This window comes from Oncorhynchus mykiss, chromosome 20, assembly GCF_057628025.1.
Source record: "Oncorhynchus mykiss isolate SJ-2025 chromosome 20, ASM5762802v1, whole genome shotgun sequence".
Taxonomy (NCBI): domain Eukaryota; kingdom Metazoa; phylum Chordata; class Actinopteri; order Salmoniformes; family Salmonidae; genus Oncorhynchus; species Oncorhynchus mykiss.
In genome coordinates, this window is record NC_143041.1 from 27,705,729 (window position 1) to 27,727,382 (window position 21,654).

The window sequence follows — 21,654 nt, forward strand, 5'->3', positions numbered from 1 at the left end:
ATATGAATTTGGTCCGGTCACCCAAAATGTTACAGCTTTAATTCTTTGATAATACGTTGGCATGCATAATAATTGGAAGGAAAAAAAGTGATTACGTGAGTTTGTGGTTAGAAGTATTTAAGCATTTCTGAAATCATTTTCAAAAGCATGTAGGTGTCAATTGCACGTGGTGCAGGAACCACTGACCTACTTTTTCTATTATCAAGACACCGGCTGGTAACTCTGCCCTGAACAGGCAGATAACCCACTCTTCCTAGGCCGTCATTGAAAATAAGAATTTGTTCTTAACTGACTTGCCTAGTTAAATAAAGGTTAAAAAAAATACATATAAAAATACAGCCCTAGGCTTTGTGGACTCTTGCTCTGACTACATCAATTTGCCTAATGTCAATATTTAAAAAATAACATATATATATTTGTTTCTATCTCACACACGATCAAAAAATTTAGAACACCTACTCATTCATTATTTGTACTATTTTCTACATTGTAGAATAATAGTGAAGACATCAAAACTATGAAATAACACATGGAATCATCTAGTAACCAAAAAAGTGTTCAAGAAATAAAAATAAATGTTATATTTGATGACAGCTTTGCACACTCTTGGCATTCTCTCGGCCAGCTTCACCTGGAATGCTCTTCCAACAGTCTTGAAGGAGTTCCCACATGCTGAGCACTTGTTGGCTGCTTTTCCTTCACTTTGAGGTCCAACTCATCCTAAACCATCTCAATTGGTTGTGGTTGGGTGATTGTGGAGGCCAGGTCATCTGATGCAGCACTACATCACTATCCTGGGTAAAATAGCCCTTACACAGCCTGGAGGTGTGTTTTGGGTCATTGTCCTGTTGAAAAATAAATTATAGTCCCACTAAGCGCATACTAGATGGGATGGCGTATCGCTGCAGAATGCTGTGGTAGCCATGCTGCTTAAGTCTGCCTTTAATTCGAAATAAATTACTGACAGTGTCACCAGCAAAGCACCATCACACTTCCTCCTCCATGCTTCACGGTGGGACCCACACATGCATAGATAATCCGTTCACCTACTCTGCATCTCACAAAAACACGGCAGGTGGATCCAAAATCCAATTTGGACTCATCAGAACAAAGGACAGATTTCCACTGGTCTGATGTCCATTGCTTGTGTTTCTTGGCCCAAGCAAGCCTCTTCTTCTTATTGGTGACCTTTCGTAGTGCTTTCTTTGCAGCAATTCGACCATGAAGGCCTGATTCACGCTGTCTCCCCTGAACAGTTGATGTTGATGTCTGTTACTTGAACTCTGAAGTATTTATTTGGGCTGCAATTTCTGAGGCTGGTAACAAAAATGAACGTATTCTCTGCAGCAGAGGTAACTCTGGGTCTTCCTTTCCTTTGGCGGTCCTCATGAGAGCCAGTCATCATAGCACTTGAAAAAACGTAAAGTTCTTGGATTGTTCTGTATTGACTGACCTTCATGTCTTAAAGTAATGATGGACTGTCGTTTCTCTTTGCTTATTTGAGCTGCCATAATATGGACTTGGTCTTTTCCCAAATAGGGCTATCTTCTGTATACGACCCCCTACCTTGTCACAACACAACTGATTGGCTCAAATGCATTAAAAAGGAAAGAAATTCCACATTCACTTTTAACAAGGCACACCTGTTAATTGAAATGCATTCCAGGTGACTACCTCATGAAGACTGTGCAAAGATGTCATCAAGGCAAAGAGTAAAAAATAAAGAAAAACCCTGGAATGAGTAGGTGTCAACTTTTGACTGGTACTGTGTCAATATATACACTACTGTTCAAAAGTTTGGGTGTCACTTAGAAATCTCCTTGTTTTTCTATGAAAACATACATGAAATTTGTTGCAAAATGAATAGGCAATATAGTCAAGATTTTGACAAGGTTATAAATAATGAATTTTAATTGAAATAATTGTGTCCTTCAAACTTTGCTTTCGTCAAAGAATCCTCCATTTGCAGTAATTACAGTCTTGCAGACCTTTGGCACTCTAGTTGTCAATTTGTTGATGTAATCGGAAGAGATTTCACCTCTCGCGTGTTGGATTGGCTTGATGGGCACTTCTTACGTACCATGTGGTCAAGCTGCTCCCACAACCGCGTAATAGGGTTGAGATCAGGTGACTGTGCTGGCCACTCCATTATAGACAGAATATCATCTGACTGCTTCTTCCCTAAATAGTTCTTACATAGTTTGGAGCTGTGCTTTGGGTCATTGTCCTGTTATAGGAGGAAATTGGCTCCAATTAAGCGCCATCCACAGGTTATGGTCTTCATGATCCCTTTTACCCTGTACAAATCTCACACTTTACCACTACCAAAGCACCCCCCAGGACCGCCACATTGCCTCCACCATGCTTGACAGATGGTGTCAAGTACTCCTCCAGCATCATTTCATTTTTTATTTCTTTGTGATCTGAACACCTCAAACTTAGATTTGTCTGTCCATTACACTTTTTTCCAATCTTCCTCTGTCCAGTGTCTTCTTTTGCCCATCTTAATCTTTTATTTTTATTGTCCAGTCTGAGATGGCTTTTTCTTTGCAACTCTGCCTAGAAGGCCAGCATCCCGGAGTCGCCTCAACACTGTTGATGTTGAGACTGGTGTTTTGCAAGCACTATTTATTAAAGCTGCCAGTTGAGGTGTCTGTTTCTCAAACTAGACACTCTAATGTACTTGTCCTCTTGCTCAGTTGTGCACCGGGGCCTCCCACTCTTTCTATTCTGGTTAGAGACCGTTTGCGTTGTTCTGTGAAGGGAGTAGTACACAGCGTTGTATGAGATCTTCAATTTCTTGGCAACTTCTCGCATGGAATAGCCTTCATTTCTCAGAACGAGAATAGACTGACGAGTTAAAAAAAAAAAGGTATTTGTTTCTGGCCATTTTGAACCTGTAATCGAACCCATAAATGTGTCTTCCACATTTAACTCATCCCCTCTGAATCAGAGAGGTGCGGGGGGCTGCCTTGTGGGTCAACTGCCTTGCTCAGGGGCAGAACTACAGATTTTTACCTTGTCAGCTCGGGGATTTGATCCAGCAACTTTTCGATTGCTGTCACAAAGCTCTAACCGCTAGGCTACCTGCCTAGTTCACTCAAGAAAAATCTTCAAACTGTAAGCAGTGCCTTCAACCTGGTTTAGGTTATCAGTCAACCCTACCAGGGTATTTAGAAATAGCACAGGAATGAAATCGCTTGACATATTTAAGAAATTGCTTATTCCAGTTACTAATAAGCAAGCACCCATTAAGAAAATGACTAAAAATGGTTGATGAGGAATTGAAAAATTTTTACGGTTGAGAGGGGGTCGAGGCAAAAGGAATTACAAATAAGTCTGGCTGCACAGATGACTGGCAAACGTGTACTGTATATTGAGAAGTCGTGATTAAACTAAACATACAAAAATAAATTCTAGAAAGAATGATGGTTTTGGAGTTCCTTAAATGAAATTTTGTGTAAAATGGTGAACTCGGCTCCATCCGTCATTGAATCAGATGGCTCATTCATCACAAAACCCATTGATATTGCCAAACTACTTTAATGATTTTTTTCATTGGCAGGATTAGCAAACTTTGGCATGACATGCCAACAACAAACTCTGAATCTACACATTAGAGGTCGACCGATTAATCGGCTTGGCCAATTTTTAATTGGGGACGATTTCATGTCTTTAATCAACATTTTTGAATGCCCGATTACATTTCATTCCACGAGGAACTGCGTGGCAGGCTGACCACCTGTTACGCGAGTGCAGCAAGGAGCCAAGGTAAGTTGCTAGCTAACATTAATCTTATCTTATAAAAAACAATCTTAACAATCACTAGTTAACTACACATGGTTGTTGATATTTCTAGGTTAACTAGCTTGTCCTGCGTTGCATATAATACATGTGGTGCCTGTTAATTTATCATCAAATCACAGCCTACTTTGCCAAACGGGGGATGATTGAAAATAAAAAAAGGTCATTTGTGAAAAAAGGACAATCGTTGCATGAATGTACCTAACCATAAACATAAACATAAGCCTTTCTTAAGGTTGCCGCCCGTTGGATAAAATACGGAACAGTTCCGTATTTTAGTGAAAGAATAAACATTTCTGTTTTCGAAATGATAGTTTCCGGATTTTACCATATTAATGACCAACGGCTTGTATTTCTGTTGTGTTTATTATAATTAAGTCTATGGTTTTATGGAGCAGTCCGACTGAGCGGTGGTAGGTGTAACGGATGTGAAACGGCTAGCTTAGTTAGCGGTGCGCTAAATAGCGTTTCAATCAGTGACGTCACTTGCTCTGAGACCTTGAAGTAGTAGTTCCCCTTGCTCTGCAAGGTGGAGCGATGGGTAACGATGCTTCGAGGGTGACTGTTGATGTGTGCAGAGGGTCCCTGGTTCGCGCCCGGGTATGGGCGAGGGGACCGTTTAAAGTTACATAGGCATCAGCAGGCTCGTTCATTCAAACTTTACTGCATTTGCCAGCAGCTTTTAGCAATGCTTGCTTCACAGCGTGGTTTATGACTTCAAGTTTATCAACTCCCGAGATTAGGCTGGCAATACTAAAGTGCCTATTAGAACATCCAATAGTCAAAGGTATATGAAATACAAATGGTATGGAGAGAAATAGTCGACGGATCATAATTCCTATAATAACTACAACCTAAAACTTCTTAACTGGGAATTTTGAAGAACTGGGAATATATATGTTCTGAGCAAGGAACTTCAACGTTAGCTTTTTTTACATGGCCCATATTGCACTTTTACTTTCTTCTCAAGCGCTGTGTTTTTGCATTATATAAACCAAATTGAGCATGTTTCATTATTTGAGACTAATTAGACTATGTATTATATTAAGTAAAAAAAGTGTTAATTGTTCATTCAGTATTGTTGTATTTGTCATTATTTTTTATATATATATATATATATATATATGTATGTATGTATGTATGTATGTATGTATGTTAAATAATGTTTATTTAATCGGTATCTGCTTCTTTTGGTCCTCCAATAATCGGTATCGGCGTTGAAAAATCATAATCGCTCAACCTCTACGACACATCCCTTTTAAAACGGACAGTTATGAAGGACAAGCTTTGTAATTTTGAATTCTGTAAATTGAGTGTGGAAGTGATGATGGCTTTACATCTTCTGCTATATCATGGAGCGAGTTACCTGTCTTAACAGAACACAGTGTGTTCTTAAACATTTTACCCTATTTTTCTTGCCAATTTCATGATCTTCGTTTGGTAGTTAGTCCTGTCCCATCGCTGCAACTCTGAATCGGGAGAGGCGAAGGTCGAGGCGACGTCCTCCGAAGCACGACAATGCCAAGCCGCACTGCTTCTTGACACTGCTCGAAAGCCAGCATCACTAATGTTTCGGAGGAAATACCGTACAACTGGCGATCGTGTCAGTGTGCATGTGCCCTGCCCGCCACAGGAGTCGCTAGAGCGTGATGGGATAAGGACATCCTGGCCGGTCAAACCCGGGTGTGTAGTGATGTCTCAAGCACTGTGATGCAGTTCCTTGGACCGCTGCGCCTCTCGGGAGGCCCCACAGAGGGTGTTCTGTGGGGCCTCGTCATTGTCTTGTCATGTCCCGTGTCTGTATCTTTTTTTTATTTTTCTTCGTATATATTTTAAACCTCAATTTCGACATACACTCCCGCCTCACCCAATGTGGTATAGATCTGCTATTTTCTATACTTTATAACCAGAACCCCCAACAGAAGCTAGCCAGATCGCTAGCAGTGGCTGTCATCAGCTAACCTCAGCCCGGTCAACTCCTGCCAGTCTGCACATCTGCCACATCTCCGGATTCCTACCAAAAGCTCTGAATCTTGTCACCTGGATTATCTCGGCTAGCTAGCTGCTATCCGAGTGGCTACTCTTGGCTAACGTCTCTGTCCTGAAGCAAGCACCAGTTAGCCTGGAGGCCCTGCTAGGCCCATCTCTCAGTTCGCTGAAGAGGTCCATCAGCCACTTATTGGGCTACAATACCTATTTTGCCAGTGGGCCTGGACCCCTTTTACTGCCAACACGGAGCCCTGTCGATCCATCACGACTGGTCTACTGACCTAATCCGCCCGAGGGGGTATCAACAGACTCCTCCGTCGCGACGTCCCCTGAAGGCCCATCTGCTAGCCCCGGCCTGCTAGCTGTCAATTGCCGTGTCTCCAGCTCGCCTAGCTACTCACTGGACCCTTTGATCACTCGGCTACACATGCCTCTTCCTAATGTCAATGTGCCTTGTCCATTGCTTTTTTGGTTAGTGATTGTCTTATTTAACTGTAGAGCCTCCAGCCCTGCTCAAAATGCCTTAGCTAGCTAGCCCTTTTGTTCCACCTCCCACACATGCGGTGACCTCACCTGGTTTAAATGGTGTCTCTAGAGACAGTACCTCATCGTCACTCAATGCCTAGGTTTACCTCCACTGTATTCACATCCTACCATACCCTTGTTTGTACATTATGCCTTGAATATATTCTTCCACGCACTGAAACCTGCTCCTTTTACTCTTTGTTCCGAACGCACTAGACAACCAGTTCTTATAGCCTATAGCTGTACCCTTATCCTACTCCTCTGTTCCTCTGGTGATGTAGAGGTTAATCCAGGCCCTGCCTGGCCTCGCTCCACTCCCATTCCCCAGGCGCTCTCATTTGTTGACTTCTGTAACCGTAAAAGCCTAGGTTTCATGCATGTTAACATTAGAAGCCTCCTCACTAAGTTTGTTTTATTCACTGTTTTAGCACACTCTGCCAACCCGGATGTTCTAGCCGTGTCTGAATCCTGGTTTAGGAAGGCCACCAATAATCCTGGAATTTCCATCCCTAACTATAACGTTTTCTGACAAGATAGAACTGCCAAAGGGTGTGGAGTTTCAATATACTGCAGAGATTGACAGAACTCTGCTGGCTTACTATCCAGGTCTGTGTCCAAACCAGTTGGTGCTTGTTATAGATCACCTTCAGCCCCCAGCTGTGCCCTGGACACCATATGTGAACTGATTGCCCCCCATCTATCTTCTGAGCTCGTGCTACTAGGTGACCTAAACCGGGACATGCTTAACACCCCGGCCATCCTACAAACTAAGCTTGATGCCCTCAATCTCACACAAGTTATCAATGAACCTACCAGGTACAACCCCCAAATCCGTAAACACGGGCACCCTCATAGATATCGTCCTGACCAATTTGCCCTCTAAATACACCTCTGCTGTCTTCAACCAGGATCTCAGTGATCACTGCCTCATTGCCTGTGTCCGTAATGGGTCTGCGGTCAAACGACCACCCCTCATCACTGTCAAATGCTCCCTAAAACACTTCAGCGAGCAGGCCTTTCTAATCGACCTGGCCCAGGTATCCTGGAAGGATATTGACCTCATTCCGTCAGTAGAGGATGCCTGGTTCTTCTTTTAAAAGTGCATTCCTCACCATTTTTAAATAAGCATGCCCCATTCAAAAACGTAGAACCAGGAACAGATATAGCCCTTGGTTCACTCCAGACCTGAATGCCCTTGACCAGCACAAAAACATCCTGTGGCGTACTGCATTAGCATCGAATAGCCGCCGTGATATGCAACTTTTCAGGGAAGTTAGGAACCAATATTCACAGGCAGTTAGGAAAGCAAAGGCTAGCTTTTTCAAACAGAAATTTGCATCCTGTAGCACGAACTCCAAAAAGTTGTGGGACGCTGTAAAGTCCATGGAGAATAAGAGTAGCACCTCCCAGCTGTCCACTGAGGCTAGGAAACACTGTCACCACCGATTTAAATCCACTATAATTGAGAATTTCAATAAGCATTTATATACGGCTGGCCATGCTTTTCACCTGGCTACCCCTACCCCGGTCAACAGCTCTGCACCCCCCCCACAGCAACTTGCCCAAGCCTCTCCATTTCTCCTTCACCCAAATCCAGATAGCTGATGTTCTGAAACCGCTGCGAGATCTGGACCCCTACAAGTCAGTTGGGCTAGACGATCGACCGATTATGATTTTCCAACGACGATACCGTTTTTTTGGGGGGGACAAAAAAAAAAGCCCATACCGATTTAAAAAAAAATTTGTATGTGTAATAATGACAAAACAATACATCAATAAAATCATTTTAGCCTCAAATAAATAATCAAACATGTTCAATTTGGTTTAAATAATGCAAAAACAAAGTGTTGGAGAAGAAAGTAAAAGTGCAATATGTGCAATGTAAGAAAGCTGAAGTTCCTTGCTCAGAACATGAGAACATATGAAAGCTGGGGGTTCCTTTTAACATGAGTCTTCAATATTCCCAGGTAAGAAGTTTTGGGTTGTAGTTATAATAGGAATTATAGGACTATTTCTCCCTATACCATTTGTATTTCATATACCTTTGACTATTGAATGTTCTTATAGGCACTTTAGTATTGCCAGTGTAACAGTATAGCTTCCTTACCTCTCCTTGCTCCTAATTGGGCTCGAACCAGGAACACAACAACGACAGCCACCCTCGAAGCAGCGCTACCCATGCAGCGCAAGGGGAACAACTACTCCAAGTCTCAGAGCGAGTGGCGTTTGAAACGCTATTAGCGCGCACCCCGCTAACTAGCTAGCCATTTCACATCGCATCGTTACACCGGCTTAATCTCGGGAGTTGATAGGCTTGAAGTCATAAACAGCAGAGCTGCTGGCAAAATGCACGAAAGTGCTGTTTGAATGAATGCTTATGAGCCTGCTGGTGCCTATCATCACTCAGACTGCTCTATGAAGTCCTAGACTTAATTATAACATAATTACACACACAAATGCGAGCCTTAGGTCATTAATATGGTAGAATCCGGAAACTCACCTCGAAAACAAGACGTTTATTCTTTCAGTGAAATACGGGACCGTTACGTATTTTATCTAACGAGTGGCATCCATCAGTCTACATATTCCTGTTACATTGCACAACCTTCAATGTTATGTCATAATTACGTAAAATTCTGGCAAATTAGTTCGCAATGAGCCAGGCGGCCCAAACTGTTGGGTATACCCTGACTCTGCGTGCAATGAACGCAAGAGAATTGACGCAATTTCACCTGGTTAATATTGCCTGCTAACCTGGATTTCTTTTAGCTAAATATGCAGGTTTAAAAATATATACTTCTGTGTATTGATTTTAAGAAAGGCATTGGTGATTATGGTTAGGTACACGTTGGAGCAACGACAGTCCTTTTTCACGAATGAGCACTGCATCGATTATATGCAACGCAGGACACGCTAGATAAACTAGTAATATCAACCATGTGTAGTTATAACTAGTGATTAAGTTTAATGCTAACTAGGAACTTACCTTGGCTTCTTACTGCATTCGCGTAACAGGCCGGCTCCTCGTGAGGCAGGTGGTTAGAGCATTGGACTAGTTAACCGTAAGGTTGCAAGATTGAATCCCTGACCTGACAAGGTAAAAATCTGTTCTCCCCCTGAACAAGGCAGTTAACCCACCGTTCCTAGGCCATCATTGAAAATAAGAATGTGTTCTTAACTGACTTGCCTCGTTAAATAAAGATTAAATAAATGTGTGTAAATTTTTTTTTTAAAAAGATAAAAAAATCGGCAAAATCGGTGTCCAAAATTTCCAATTTCCGATTGTTATGAAAACTTGAAATTCGGCCCTAATTAATCGGCTATTCCGATTTAATAAGTCTACCTCTAATCTGGACGCTCTCTTTCTAAAATTATTGTTGCAACCCCTATTACTAGCCTGTTCAACCTCTTTCATATCGTCTGAGATCTCCAAAGATAGGAAAGATGCAGCGGTCATCCCCTTCTTCAAAGGGGGAGACACTCTAGACCCAAACTGTTACAGACCTATATCTATCCTACCCTGCCTTTCTAAGGTCTTCGAAAGCCAAGTTAACAAACAGATCACCGACCATTTCGAATCCCACCGTACTTTCTCCGCTATGCAATCTGGTTTCAGAGCTGGTCATGGGTGCACCTCAGCCACGCTCAAGGTCCTAAAAGTTATAACTGCCATTGATAAAAAACAATACTGTGCAAGCTGTATTCATCGACATGGCCAAGGCTTTCGACTCTGTCAATCACCACATTCTTATTGGCAGACTCAACAGCCTAAATTTCTCAAATGACTGCATTGCCTGGTTCACCAACTACTTATCAGACAGAGTTCAGTGTGTCAAATCGGAGGGCCTGTTGTCTGGACCTCTGGCAGTCTCTATGGGGTGCCACAGGGTTCAATTCTCAGGCTGACTCTTTTCTCTGTATACATCAATGATGTCGCTTTTGCTGCTGGTGATTCTCTGATCCACCTCTATGCAGACGACACCATTCTGTATACTTCTGGCCCTTCTTTGGACACTGTGTTAACTAACCTCCAAACGAACTTCAATGCCATACAACTCTCCTTCCATGGCCTCCAACTGCTCTTAAATGCAGTAAAACTAAATGCATGCTCTTCAACCGATCGCTGTCCGCACCTGCCCGCCTGTCTAGCATCACTATTCTGGACGGTTCTGACTTAGAATATGTGGACAACTACAAATACCTAGGTGTTTGGTAAGACTGTAAACTCTCCTTCCAGACTCTCATTAAGCATCTCCAATCCAAAATTAAATCTAAAATCGGCTTCCTATTTCGTAACAAGGCATCCTTCATTCATGCTGCCAAACATACCCTCGTGAAACTGACTATCCTACCGATCCTTTACTTCGGTAATGTCATTTACAAAATAGCCTCCAACACTCTACTGAGAAGATTGGATGCGGTCTATCACAGTACCATCCGTTTTGTCACCAAAGCCCCATATACTCGCTCATATTTGTCGCCAAGCACACTGGCTCCAGGTCATCTATAAGTCTTTGCTAGGTAAAGCCCCGCCTTATCTCAGCTCACTGGTCACATAGCAGCACCCACTGGTCACATAGCAGCACCCACCTGTAGCACGCGCTCCAGCAGGTATATTAAACTGGTCACCCCCAAAGCCAATTCCTACTTTGGCCGCCTTTCCTTCCAGTTCTCTGCTGCCAATGACTGGAACGAATTGCAAAAATCACAGAAGCTGGAGACTCCTATCTCCTTCACTAACTTTAAGCATAAGTTGTCAGAGCAGCTTACAGATCTTTGCACCTGTACATAGCCCATCTGTAAATAGCCCATCCAACTACCTCATACCCATATTTTTGTTTTGCTCCTTTGCACCCCAGTATCCCTACTTGCACATTCATCTTCTGCACATCTATCACTCCAGTGTTTAATTGCTAAATTGTAATTACTTTACCGCTATGACCTATTTATTGCCTTACCTCCCTAATCTTACTTAATTTGCACACACTGTATATAGACTTTTCTATTGTGTTATTGACTGTACGTTTTTTTTATTCCATGTGTAACTCTGTTTGTGTCACTTTGCTTTATCTCGGCCAGGTCGCAGTTGTAAATGAGAACTTGTTCTCAACTGGCCTACCTGGTTGGTTAAAGGTGAAATAAAAAAATTATATGGAAGCCTCCAACATAATCCAGGTAGTCGGGCAGTTGTCTAGGCCCCTTGCTTAACTTCTTATGGCTGCAGGGCCACTATTGAGTAGCTTGGATGAAAGGTGCCCAGAGTAAATGGCCTGCTCCTCATTCTCATTTGCTAATATATGCATATTAGTAGTAGCAGTAGTAGTATTGGATAGAAAACACTCTGAAGTTTCTAAAACTGTTTGAATGATGTCTGTGAGTATAACAGAACTCATATGGCAGGCAAAAACCTGAGAAGGAATCCTAACAGGAAGTGAGAAATCTGAGGCTGGTATATTTTCAAACCATTCCATTTTGAAATCCCTGTTAGATATGAATGAAGATCCACTTCCTAGAGCTTCCACTAGATGTCAACCGTCTTTAGAAATTTGAATGAGGCTTCTGCTGTTATGTGGGGCTGAATAAGAACAGAATGCATCAGACTACTGGCAGAGTGCCAGTTCCAGGTCACGCGCATACCGCATGATATCTTCCTGTATTCTGTTCCTCCTCTAGAGACAAAGGAATTATCCGGTTGGAACTTTATTGAAGCTATATGTTAAAAACATCCTAATGATTGATTCTGTAGTTAGTTTGAAATGTTTCTTCGACCTGTAATATAACTTTTTGAAGTTTTTGTCAGAAGAAACTGTCGACCAGCTCCAGCGTTTGGATAGGTGTACCTAACGCGTTAACAAAAGTAGCTAATTGGACATAAATAATGGACATTATCGAACAAATCAAGCATTTATTGTGGACCTGGGATTCCTGGGAGACTTTCTGAAGAAGATCATCAAAGGTAAGGGAATATTTAGCATGTCATTTATGGTTATAGTTGACTCCAAAGTGGCGGCTATGTGACTTATTCTGAGCGCCGTCTCAGGTTATTGCATGGTTTTTATTTTTCCGTAAAGTTTTTTTAAAAATCTGACACAGCGGTTGCATTAAAGAGAGGTATATCTATAGTTCCATGTGTATAACTTGTATTATCATCTACATTTATGATGAGTATTTCTGTTGAATCCATGTGGCTATGCAAAATCACTGGATGTTTTTGGAACTAGTGAATGTAACGCACCAATGTAAACTCAGATCTTAAAAATATAAATATGAACTTTTTCAAACACAACATATATGTATTGTGTAACATTAAGTCCTATGAGTGTCATCTGATGAAGATTATCAAAGGTTAGTGATTTAATTTTATCTCTCTCTGTGATTTTTTTTTTTTCTCTCTCTCTCTTTGGCTGGAAAAATTGGCTGTGTGTTTCTGTGAGTTGTTGGTGACCTAACATAATCGTTTGTGGTGCTTTCCCCGTAAATCCTATTTGAAATCGGACACTGTGGTGGGATTAACAACAAGACTACCTTGAAAAAGATATGATACATGTATGTTTGAGGAATTTTAATTATGCGATTTCTGTTCTTTTGAATTTGGCGCCCTGTACTTTCACTGGTTGTTGTCATATCGCTCCCGTTAACGGGATTGCAGCCATAAGAAGTTTTTTATTTTTTATTCTCTAATGATCTGGCACTGCGTAAAGCCTGGGTATCTATTTATGCTGGTGACTCAACATTATATACACTACATGACCAAAAGTATGTGAACACCTGTTCATCAAACATCTCATTCTAAAATCATGGGCATTAATATGGGATTGGACCCATATCTGCTACTATAACAGTTTTACACTAGATGTTGGAACATTGCTGTGGGGACTTGCTTCCATTCAGCCACAAGCATTAGTGAGGTCGGGCACTGATGTTGGGCAATTAGGCATGGATCACAGTCATTGTTCCAATACATCCCAAAGGTGTTCGATGTGGTTTTGGTCAGGGCTCTGTGCAGAACAGTCAAGTTCTTCCATACTAAACTCGACAAACCATTTCTGTATGGTTAATGTACACAGAGTTAACATCAATGACATGCATATCAATCTCTCTTGGCTTAAAGTAGAGGAGTGACTTCATCACTATTTGTCTTTTGTGAGAGGTATTGAAATGTTGAAAGCACCGAGCTGTCTGTTCAAACGACTAGCACACAGGTCCGATGGCAACCCATGTATACCCCACAAGACATGCCACCAGGGGTCTCTTCACAGTTCCCAATTCCAGAACACACTCTGGGAAACGCACAGTACTACACAGAGCCATGATAACTACATGGAACTCTATTCCACATCAAGTAACTCATGCAAGCAGTAAAATCGAATTAACAAAACAACATAAAACTACACCTTATGGAACAACGCACACTGAAGAGAGACACATACTTATACTAGCACTCTATACACACACACACACACACATTTAAAAATTGTTGTATGGTGGTATTATACATTTTGTGCTGTAATGATATATTATTTTGTTTAATTTGTAGTTTTTTTTGTGCCTTAATGTGTTTGCACCCCAGGAATAGTAGCTTCTGCCTTGGCAATTACATGTTCTGTTTAGAGGCAAATTGTCTCTGTTTACACACAGGTGTTCGGAGACATATCTAATTAGCTCAGGCAATCGACTGTCTTCCTTCTGTTTTCATTAAAACAAGTGCTGTAACATGGCAGTGTGGGAACCATCAAGGTGTATAGTGATTTGTCCTTTTTACGATTTCTTGCAGATCTGAAAGATGTTCCTTTATGCTTCCAAAACCATACCGCAAGCGAAGCGCTGCATGTTGAGAGTAAGCATTGGGGCTCTTAGTGTCTTCTGACCGGGTGTGTTTTGCTATCGTCAATAGGTGATAAAGGTAGTTAGTGTCTGAATGTCTTACCATAACCCTTCCCGTAACATTTTTACATTTCCACGTCAATGAGGACATCCAGCTGACATCACCTAAGGATCTCAGATAGCAAGGACCCTTCTGATTTCAGGGAAAGATGGTGGATAAATTGTCTTACTCAGGCCGTTTACAATTGAAAAAAATTATGCTTATGGGGTGGCTCTCCCGTAGGCACCAATACCAAAGATATTGTGCCATTACGATAGCAGCCGGATCTGGTTAGTTCATTGACTAACCAGAAAAAATGAGGGAGTGGGATGCCTAGCTTCCTCTTCAGTCTCTGGTTTCATTTTGGGGATTGTTCCTGTATGTCATTACTACTATCTACAATGTTGTTCATTTGACTTCAGTTTTAGCTAGCTAATAACATAATCAATCACTACTACTGACTGGTAGTGTAGTGATATCATTTTGTGTAATTTTAGTAAAGTTTTGTGTGTCAATGTATCTACTAGCTATACCAGTGTGTCCCAGATGCAACTCAAACGCTGACCCCTAGTCCCTACACCCTATACACTTGTGGTAGTTGTAAAGGTTCTAATTAGTTGCAATATGATGAAACTTCCACCTAACCTATCAGGACAAGGTGGAGCTATTTCAATATTGTTTGCACTTGTCAAATCTTCTCAGATCTCCACTGGAGCATAGGAGTCCATTTGGGATTTCGCCCTAGTCCCTGGAGCAAATGCAGTTAACTTTGTTGTAATAAAATATTACAACAAACTTGCAGTCAGTAAACGTATCACTAAATCTGACTTTAAAGGGAGCTCTGTGTCGCATGTAAATTCAATGCAAACCATAAGCACAGCATGCCTTTGGGGCTACTCCACTGTCTGCAGAACTCCTCCTTTTCCCTCAGAGGCTACTTTTGCTTTTATATCCCACGGCCGTGGTGTTGTCTACATGACTTATGACCCATTTACACCACCAGACAGACCACCTGCTGGTAATTTAGTGGGTCAATCCTGTTAGATGCTCTGTGTGATTGGTGCTACCTACGCACTGAAATCCTACCCGGCATATCTAACAATATCAGTTGATTTATTTAGGCACTGGAAACCTGTTAGTCACATTGTGACATGATGATATTACAGACAATCCGCTGTTGCTGTGCAGGTTCTTAGAATACGACAACATACAATTCCGTATAGTGCAGTGAATTCGGCACAATCTGCATCTTCAAGTAGGATGGTAGTACTGAACCATTAGATTGTCAGGAAATAATGTGAGTTTGAAATAGGATGCTTTTGGGTGGTTTAGGGGCTGTTTCTGTAAAAGTCTTTCATCCTCTAGCCACAGAGCTAGTCTTCAAGACCAATTTTTTTTCACAGTTCTCCCAACTCAGAATAGGTTAGCTGTAGTATCTAAAGAAACAGCATTATCTAACTTCCTCTGTATTTATTTGTTTTTGTCTAACAGCAATGAACAATGACCATAGTTGACAGATCTTCAGAGAAATCTGACCACGAGTCAGTCGGGTGCAAGCGCTCCGGATCGCTGACCTTCCCCGGCGGCGACGGGAACGGGATGGACGGCGGGTGCTCCAGCTGGGGGGCGGGGGGTCCCTCATCCTCCGACACCCCCAGGGTGAAGACCGGGGGCTGCATGGGCCCAACCCCTGGAGCCACTGTCTACAGCAGCAGTGCTGCCATCACCGCAGACAGGCCCAAGGAGCAAGGTGAGGAGGGTTGATGTGCTCAATTCTGAAGTATTTTGACGCTAACAGATAGGGATGGGGCGTTTCCATCAAAGGACGCATGAGCACCAATGTGAAGTTCATAGCAGCATATCAAATTGAGTGTCAAATGAAGACCAAGTCTATATTTTTTTGGAAATGAAGGCATTGCTGCATCTTTCAACCATTTTCCACCTTAAAAGGCATAAGTAAAGGCTTTGATTTCTGGATAAACAGATGGAAAAGGGGTCTTTTAGTTTTTCTGGTAGATGTTTTCTATCATAAATCCATCAAAACACAATGTTGACAAACTAATGTCAACAATTGTATTTAGTAATTTAAATTGTTTACCTTCTGTAAGTTTAAGAAATATTGCCTTGTGGGTTTTTGGAAACAGAATTACATCTTTAAAGGTGCTACACATGAGATTTTTAATTGTTGCATTGTAATTTCAGAAAATTTCCATAATAAATAAATATATATATATATATATATATATATATATATATATATGAGATAGCACTAATAGTGGAATGCTAGTGTTTCACAGTATTACTTACCCACCAGTTTTGTGATTGGCTGGGATATCCGCCTATTGATTTCTCCCGCCAGAGTGGCATCTGTTGTCAAACTGGGAAAGTTGTTTTAGTGTTTGCAGAGGTTGCATGGCCTGTATCCAGTGCGCGCTTTATGCACATGTACAAAACATTAGGAATACCTTCTTAATATTGAGTTTAGAGGTCGACCGATTAATCGGAGTGGCCGATTTAATTAGGGCCGGTTTTCATAACAACCGGAAATCTGTATTTTTGGACACCGATTTTGCCTCCTTTTTAAAAAATATTTTTAACTAGGCATGTCAGTTAAGAACACATTCTTATTTTCAATGACGGCCTAGGAACGGTGGATTAACTGCCTCGTTCAGGGGCAGAACGACAGATTTTCACCTTGTCAGCTTGGGGGATTCAATCTTGCAACCTTACAGTTAACTAGTCCAACGCAATAATGACCGTTGCACTCCACGGAGACTGCCTGTTACGCGAATGCAGTAAGCCAAGGTAAGTTGCTAGCTAGCATTAAACTTATCTTATAAAAACAATCAATCATAATCACTAGTTAACTACACATGGTTGATGATATTACTAGATATGATCTAGCGTGTCCTGCGTTGCATATAATCTGACTGACCATACAAGTATCTGACTGTGCGGTGGTAGGCAGAAGCAGGTGCGTAAACATTCATTCAAACAGCACTTTCGTGCTTTTTGCCAGCAGTTCTTTGTTGTGCGTCAAGCGTTGCGCTGTTTATGACTTCAAGCCTATCAACTCCCGAGATGAGGCTGGTGTAACCGAAGTGAAATGGCTGGCTAGTTAGCGCGCGCTAATAGCGTTTCAAACGTCGCTCGCTCTGAGTCTTGGGGTGGTTGTTTCCCTTGCTCTGCATGGGTAACGCAGCTTTGAGGGTGGCTTTTGTCGTTGTGTTCCTGGTTTGAGCCCAGGGAGGAGCGAGGAGAGGGACGGAAGCTATACTGTTACACTGGCAATACTAAAGTGCCTATAAGAACATCCAATAGTCAAAGGTTAATGAAATACAAATGGTATAGGGAAATAGTCCTATAATTCCTATAATAACTACAACCTAAAACTTCTTACCTGGGAATATTGAAGCCTCATGTTAAAAGGAACCACCAGCTTTCATATGTTCTCATGTTCTGAGCAAGGAACTTCAGCTTTCTTACATAGCACATATTGCACTTTTACTTTCTTCTCCAACACTTTGTTTTTGCATTATTTAAACCAAATTGAACATGTTTCATTATTTATTTGAGGCTAAATTGATTTTATTGATGTATTATACTAAGGTAAAATAAGTGTTCATTCAGTATTGTTGTAATTGTCATTATTACAAATCGTTTTTTTAAATCGGCCGATTTATCGGTATCGGCTTTTTTGGTCCCCCAGTAATCGGTATCGGCATTGAAAAATCATAATCGGTCGACCTCTAATTGAGTTGCATCCCCCCCTTTACCCTCAGAACATCCTCTATTCATTGGGGCATGGATTCTACACGGTGTCAAATGCGATCCATAGGGATGCTGGCCCATCTTGACTCCAATATATCCCACAGTTGTCAAGTTGGCTTGGTGTCCTTTGGGTGGTGGACCATTCTTGATACACACGGGAAAACTGTTGAGCATGAAAAACCCAGCAGCGTTGAAGTTCTTGACACAAACCGGTGCACCTGGCCCGTACTACCATATCCCTTTCAAAGGCACTTAAATATTTTGTCCTGCCTAATTACCCTCTGAATGGCACACATACACAATCGTTGTCTCAAGGCTTAAAAATCATTTTAAAACCTATCTGGTATAAGAGTACCACCTCAATAACAGCCAGTGAAATTGCAGGGCGCCGAATTCAAAACAAAAATCCAATAATTAAAATTCCTCAAACATACAAGTATTATACACAATTTTGAAGATAAACTTATTGTAAATCCAACCACAGTGTCTGATTTCAAAAAGGCTTTACTGTGAAAGCACACCATGCGATTATGTTAGGTCAGCACCAAGTCACAGAAAACCATACAGCCATTTTCTAGCCAAGGAGAGGGTTCACAAGTCAGAAATAGCGATTTAAATGAACCACTAACCTTTGATCATCAGATGGCACTCATAGGACTTCATGTTACACAATACATGTATGTTTTGTTCGATAAAGTTCATATTGATATCCAAAAATATCAGTTTACATTGGCGCGTTATGTAATACTCATCATAAACAATGATAAACAATACAAGTGTTAAACATACGAATAAAGAAACTTCTCCTTAATGCAACCGCTGTGTCAGATTTCAAAAAGGCTTTACTGTGAAAGCACACTTTGTGATTATGTTAGGTCAGCACCTAGCCACGGAAACTCATACAGCCATTTTCCAGCCAAGGAGTGTCACAAAAGTCAGAAATAACATTAAACGTTATCACTTACCTTTGATCTTCTTCTGGTGGTACTTCCAGGTCTCCATGTTAGACAATACATGTTCGATAATGTCCCTCTTTATGACAAAAAGCCTCCTTTTTGTTTGTGTGTTTTGTCCAGTAATCCGAATGCTCAAGGCATGTGCACTAAGTCCAGACAAAAAGTACAATAAAGGTTAGAAACATGCCAACCTTCCGGTTGTTTTTGTCATAAATAATATTTAAACCGGACAAAAGCTTCGTCAATAGAAAAAGAGAAACAAGAAAGGCGCGTTCCCGATCAGGCGCATGGCTGAAAATGTCTGGAAATTTCCACTGGCCACATGTAGAAGAAGACATAGAGCTCGTGAACTGGGACCTAAGTCTTTGTATGGTGGATAGGCTTTCAATAGAAAAACAGCCTTTCAAAATAATAGTAATTCCTGGTTGGATTTTCCTCAGGTGTTCCCTGCCTTATCAGTTCTGTTATACTCAGACATTATTTTAACAGTTTTGGAGACTTTAGTAGATTTGGATAGAAAACACTCTAATTATATGCATATCCTATCTTCTGGGCCTGAGGCAGGTTATTAGGGACACACTTTTCATGCAAAATTCTGAATGCTGCCCCCTACCCTAGTGAGGTTAACCTGTCGCCTCCCCTTTATCTGCACTGATTTGAAGTGGAAGCCTAGCGGTGAAGAGTGTTGGGCTAGGTCGCTGGTTCGACTCATCGAGCCAACAAGGTGAAAAATATGTCGATGTGCCCTTGAGCATGGCACTCAACCCTAATTGCGCCTGTGAGTCGCTCTTATCCAGCGCATCTGGCCTCCCGGGTGGCGCAGTGGTTAAGGGCGCTGTACTGCAGCGCCAGCTGTGCCATCAGAGACTGGGTTCGCGCCCAGGCTCTGTCGTAACCGGCCGCGACCGGGAGGTCCGTGGGGCGACACACAATTGGCCTAGCGTCGTCCGGGTTAGGGAAGGCTTGGTCGGTAGGGATGTCCTTGTCTCATCGCGCACCAGCGACTCCTGTGTCGGGCCGGGCACAGTGCGCGCTAACCAAGGTTGCCAGGTGCACAGTGTTTCCTCTGACACATTGGTGCGGCTGGATTCCGGGTTGGATGTGCGCTGTGTTAAGAAGCAGTGCGCCTAGGTTGGGTTGTGTATCGGAGGACGCATGACTTTCAACCTTCGTCTCTCCCGAGCCCGTACTTGAGTTGTAGCGATGAGACAAGATAGTAGCTACTATAACAATTGGACACCACAAAATTGGTTTAACAAGCTACATCAATAAGGGATCATAGCCTTCACCTGGTCAGTCTGTCATGGAAAGGACAGGTGTCCTTAATGTTTTGTACACTTGGATGTGACCAGCTTTTTGCCTGTTTCACTAATCCAGCTCGGGGTAGGTCGCTTTCTTTCCAGTGTCTTTACAGCGAAGGGCAAGGGTTGCCTAGCAGTGTGCATGCTCACTCCACCAGTGGTGTGGCGGCTGCTTGGGCATTGTTCAGGGGCATGATGATTGGTGATATCTGTGCTGCAGCGAGTTGGTGTTCTGTTTTGAGGTTTTATTGCTTGGATGTAACTGTTCCCAGTGTGGCAGCGCACAGGTTGTGCATTTATCTGAGTTACCACAATTCCCTGTGGGTTTGGAACTTGGGCTGCCTTGGGGTGCAGCAGTGTGTAAAGCGCGCATTAGCAAGGTTACCACCGTTATCTGTGGTTTTGAGCCTTGGCAGCGCGCGAGTAACAGGTTTTAGCCTCGGCTTGCCCTGGTTCATTGACTATAGTCAATGCTATGCAGTGCGCGTGTGCTCTTTTACAAAGTCACGACAGGTGTTCTGTTTTGTACTTGCGGTTGTACGCGTTCTGACATTTCCAGGCTTGCACAGTAAGTATTGTTCTTGGAACCTTTTTTGGTCTATGGACTTGAGCTGCAGTGGCAGCGTGTCAGTATCCATAGCCAAATTACAGCAGGTTTTGGTTACCTATATGAGACTTGACAGTTCAGGCCTCATGAGGCTCTCTGACAGTTCAGGCTTCTCAGATAAGTATTAGGGGAAAAGGGTGTCTTCTGTAAACCCTTTTTGGTGCCTGTGGAACTTGTGTGTGCTTGGGCTGCTGAGGGCCTCCTAGTTTTTGGTATCTTCTGAGCAGGCTTGTGATTCTAAGTCCCCATAGTATGTTATACTGAGTGACCGACTGAAAGGGAATATACAGTTGTGAAAATAACTACTGTTCCCTGAAGGAGGAACCGAGGTATAACATATGTTGGCCCTATGCCGTCAGGCATAGGAGCGGAACTGATTGCAAGTCCTAGTATTATAGCCAGGACGGCAGGGCTTCCGAGGGCGTGCTTGGCATTCATTGGCTCGTTGAATGTGGTTTCTTCTTTTTTTCGGGTGAATGTGATTGGCCGTTGACTCTCCATACTATGTTATACCTCGTTCCCTCCTTCAGTGAACAGTAGTTATATTCATAGCTGTACATTTGTTAAACTTTCAAATCAATGTTTGTGGTTTGGCATACATTTTAAAGTTGAAAAAAAACTGAGTCAAAGCGTAATTCCATTACTGTGGTATTGCCCAGTATCTTTGGTTGCAGGGCTCCAAATGCATAAAATTACAGAAGGAAAGGACCTTAATTCATTGGAAAATAGTATTGAAAATGTAATTCATGCCCGATTGTAATGAATGAAATCTTTCAAGACTATATTCCAAACAGGGAGTGCTGAGTTGAGTAGTGGTTTCCCAGATCTCTTCTCCAT

General features: G+C 42.1%; 1 protein-coding gene across 2 annotated transcripts in view; it reads left to right on the forward strand.

Annotated features, from left to right (window-relative positions):
- The window catches only part of LOC149974532 (ubiquitin carboxyl-terminal hydrolase 42-like), a 34,404-nt gene that overhangs the window by 2,663 nt on the left and 10,087 nt on the right, over window positions 1-21,654 (forward strand). The window contains exons 2-3 of one of the 2 annotated variants that reach the window (XM_090212800.1): window positions 14,093-14,155; window positions 15,674-15,932. In XM_090212800.1, coding sequence (XP_090068926.1) covers window positions 15,683-15,932 — 250 coding nt within the window. In that variant the 5' untranslated portion in view covers window positions 14,093-14,155; window positions 15,674-15,682. The remainder of the gene's footprint in view (window positions 1-14,092; window positions 14,156-15,673; window positions 15,933-21,654) is intronic. The other variant, XM_090212799.1, reaches the window with a different exon arrangement.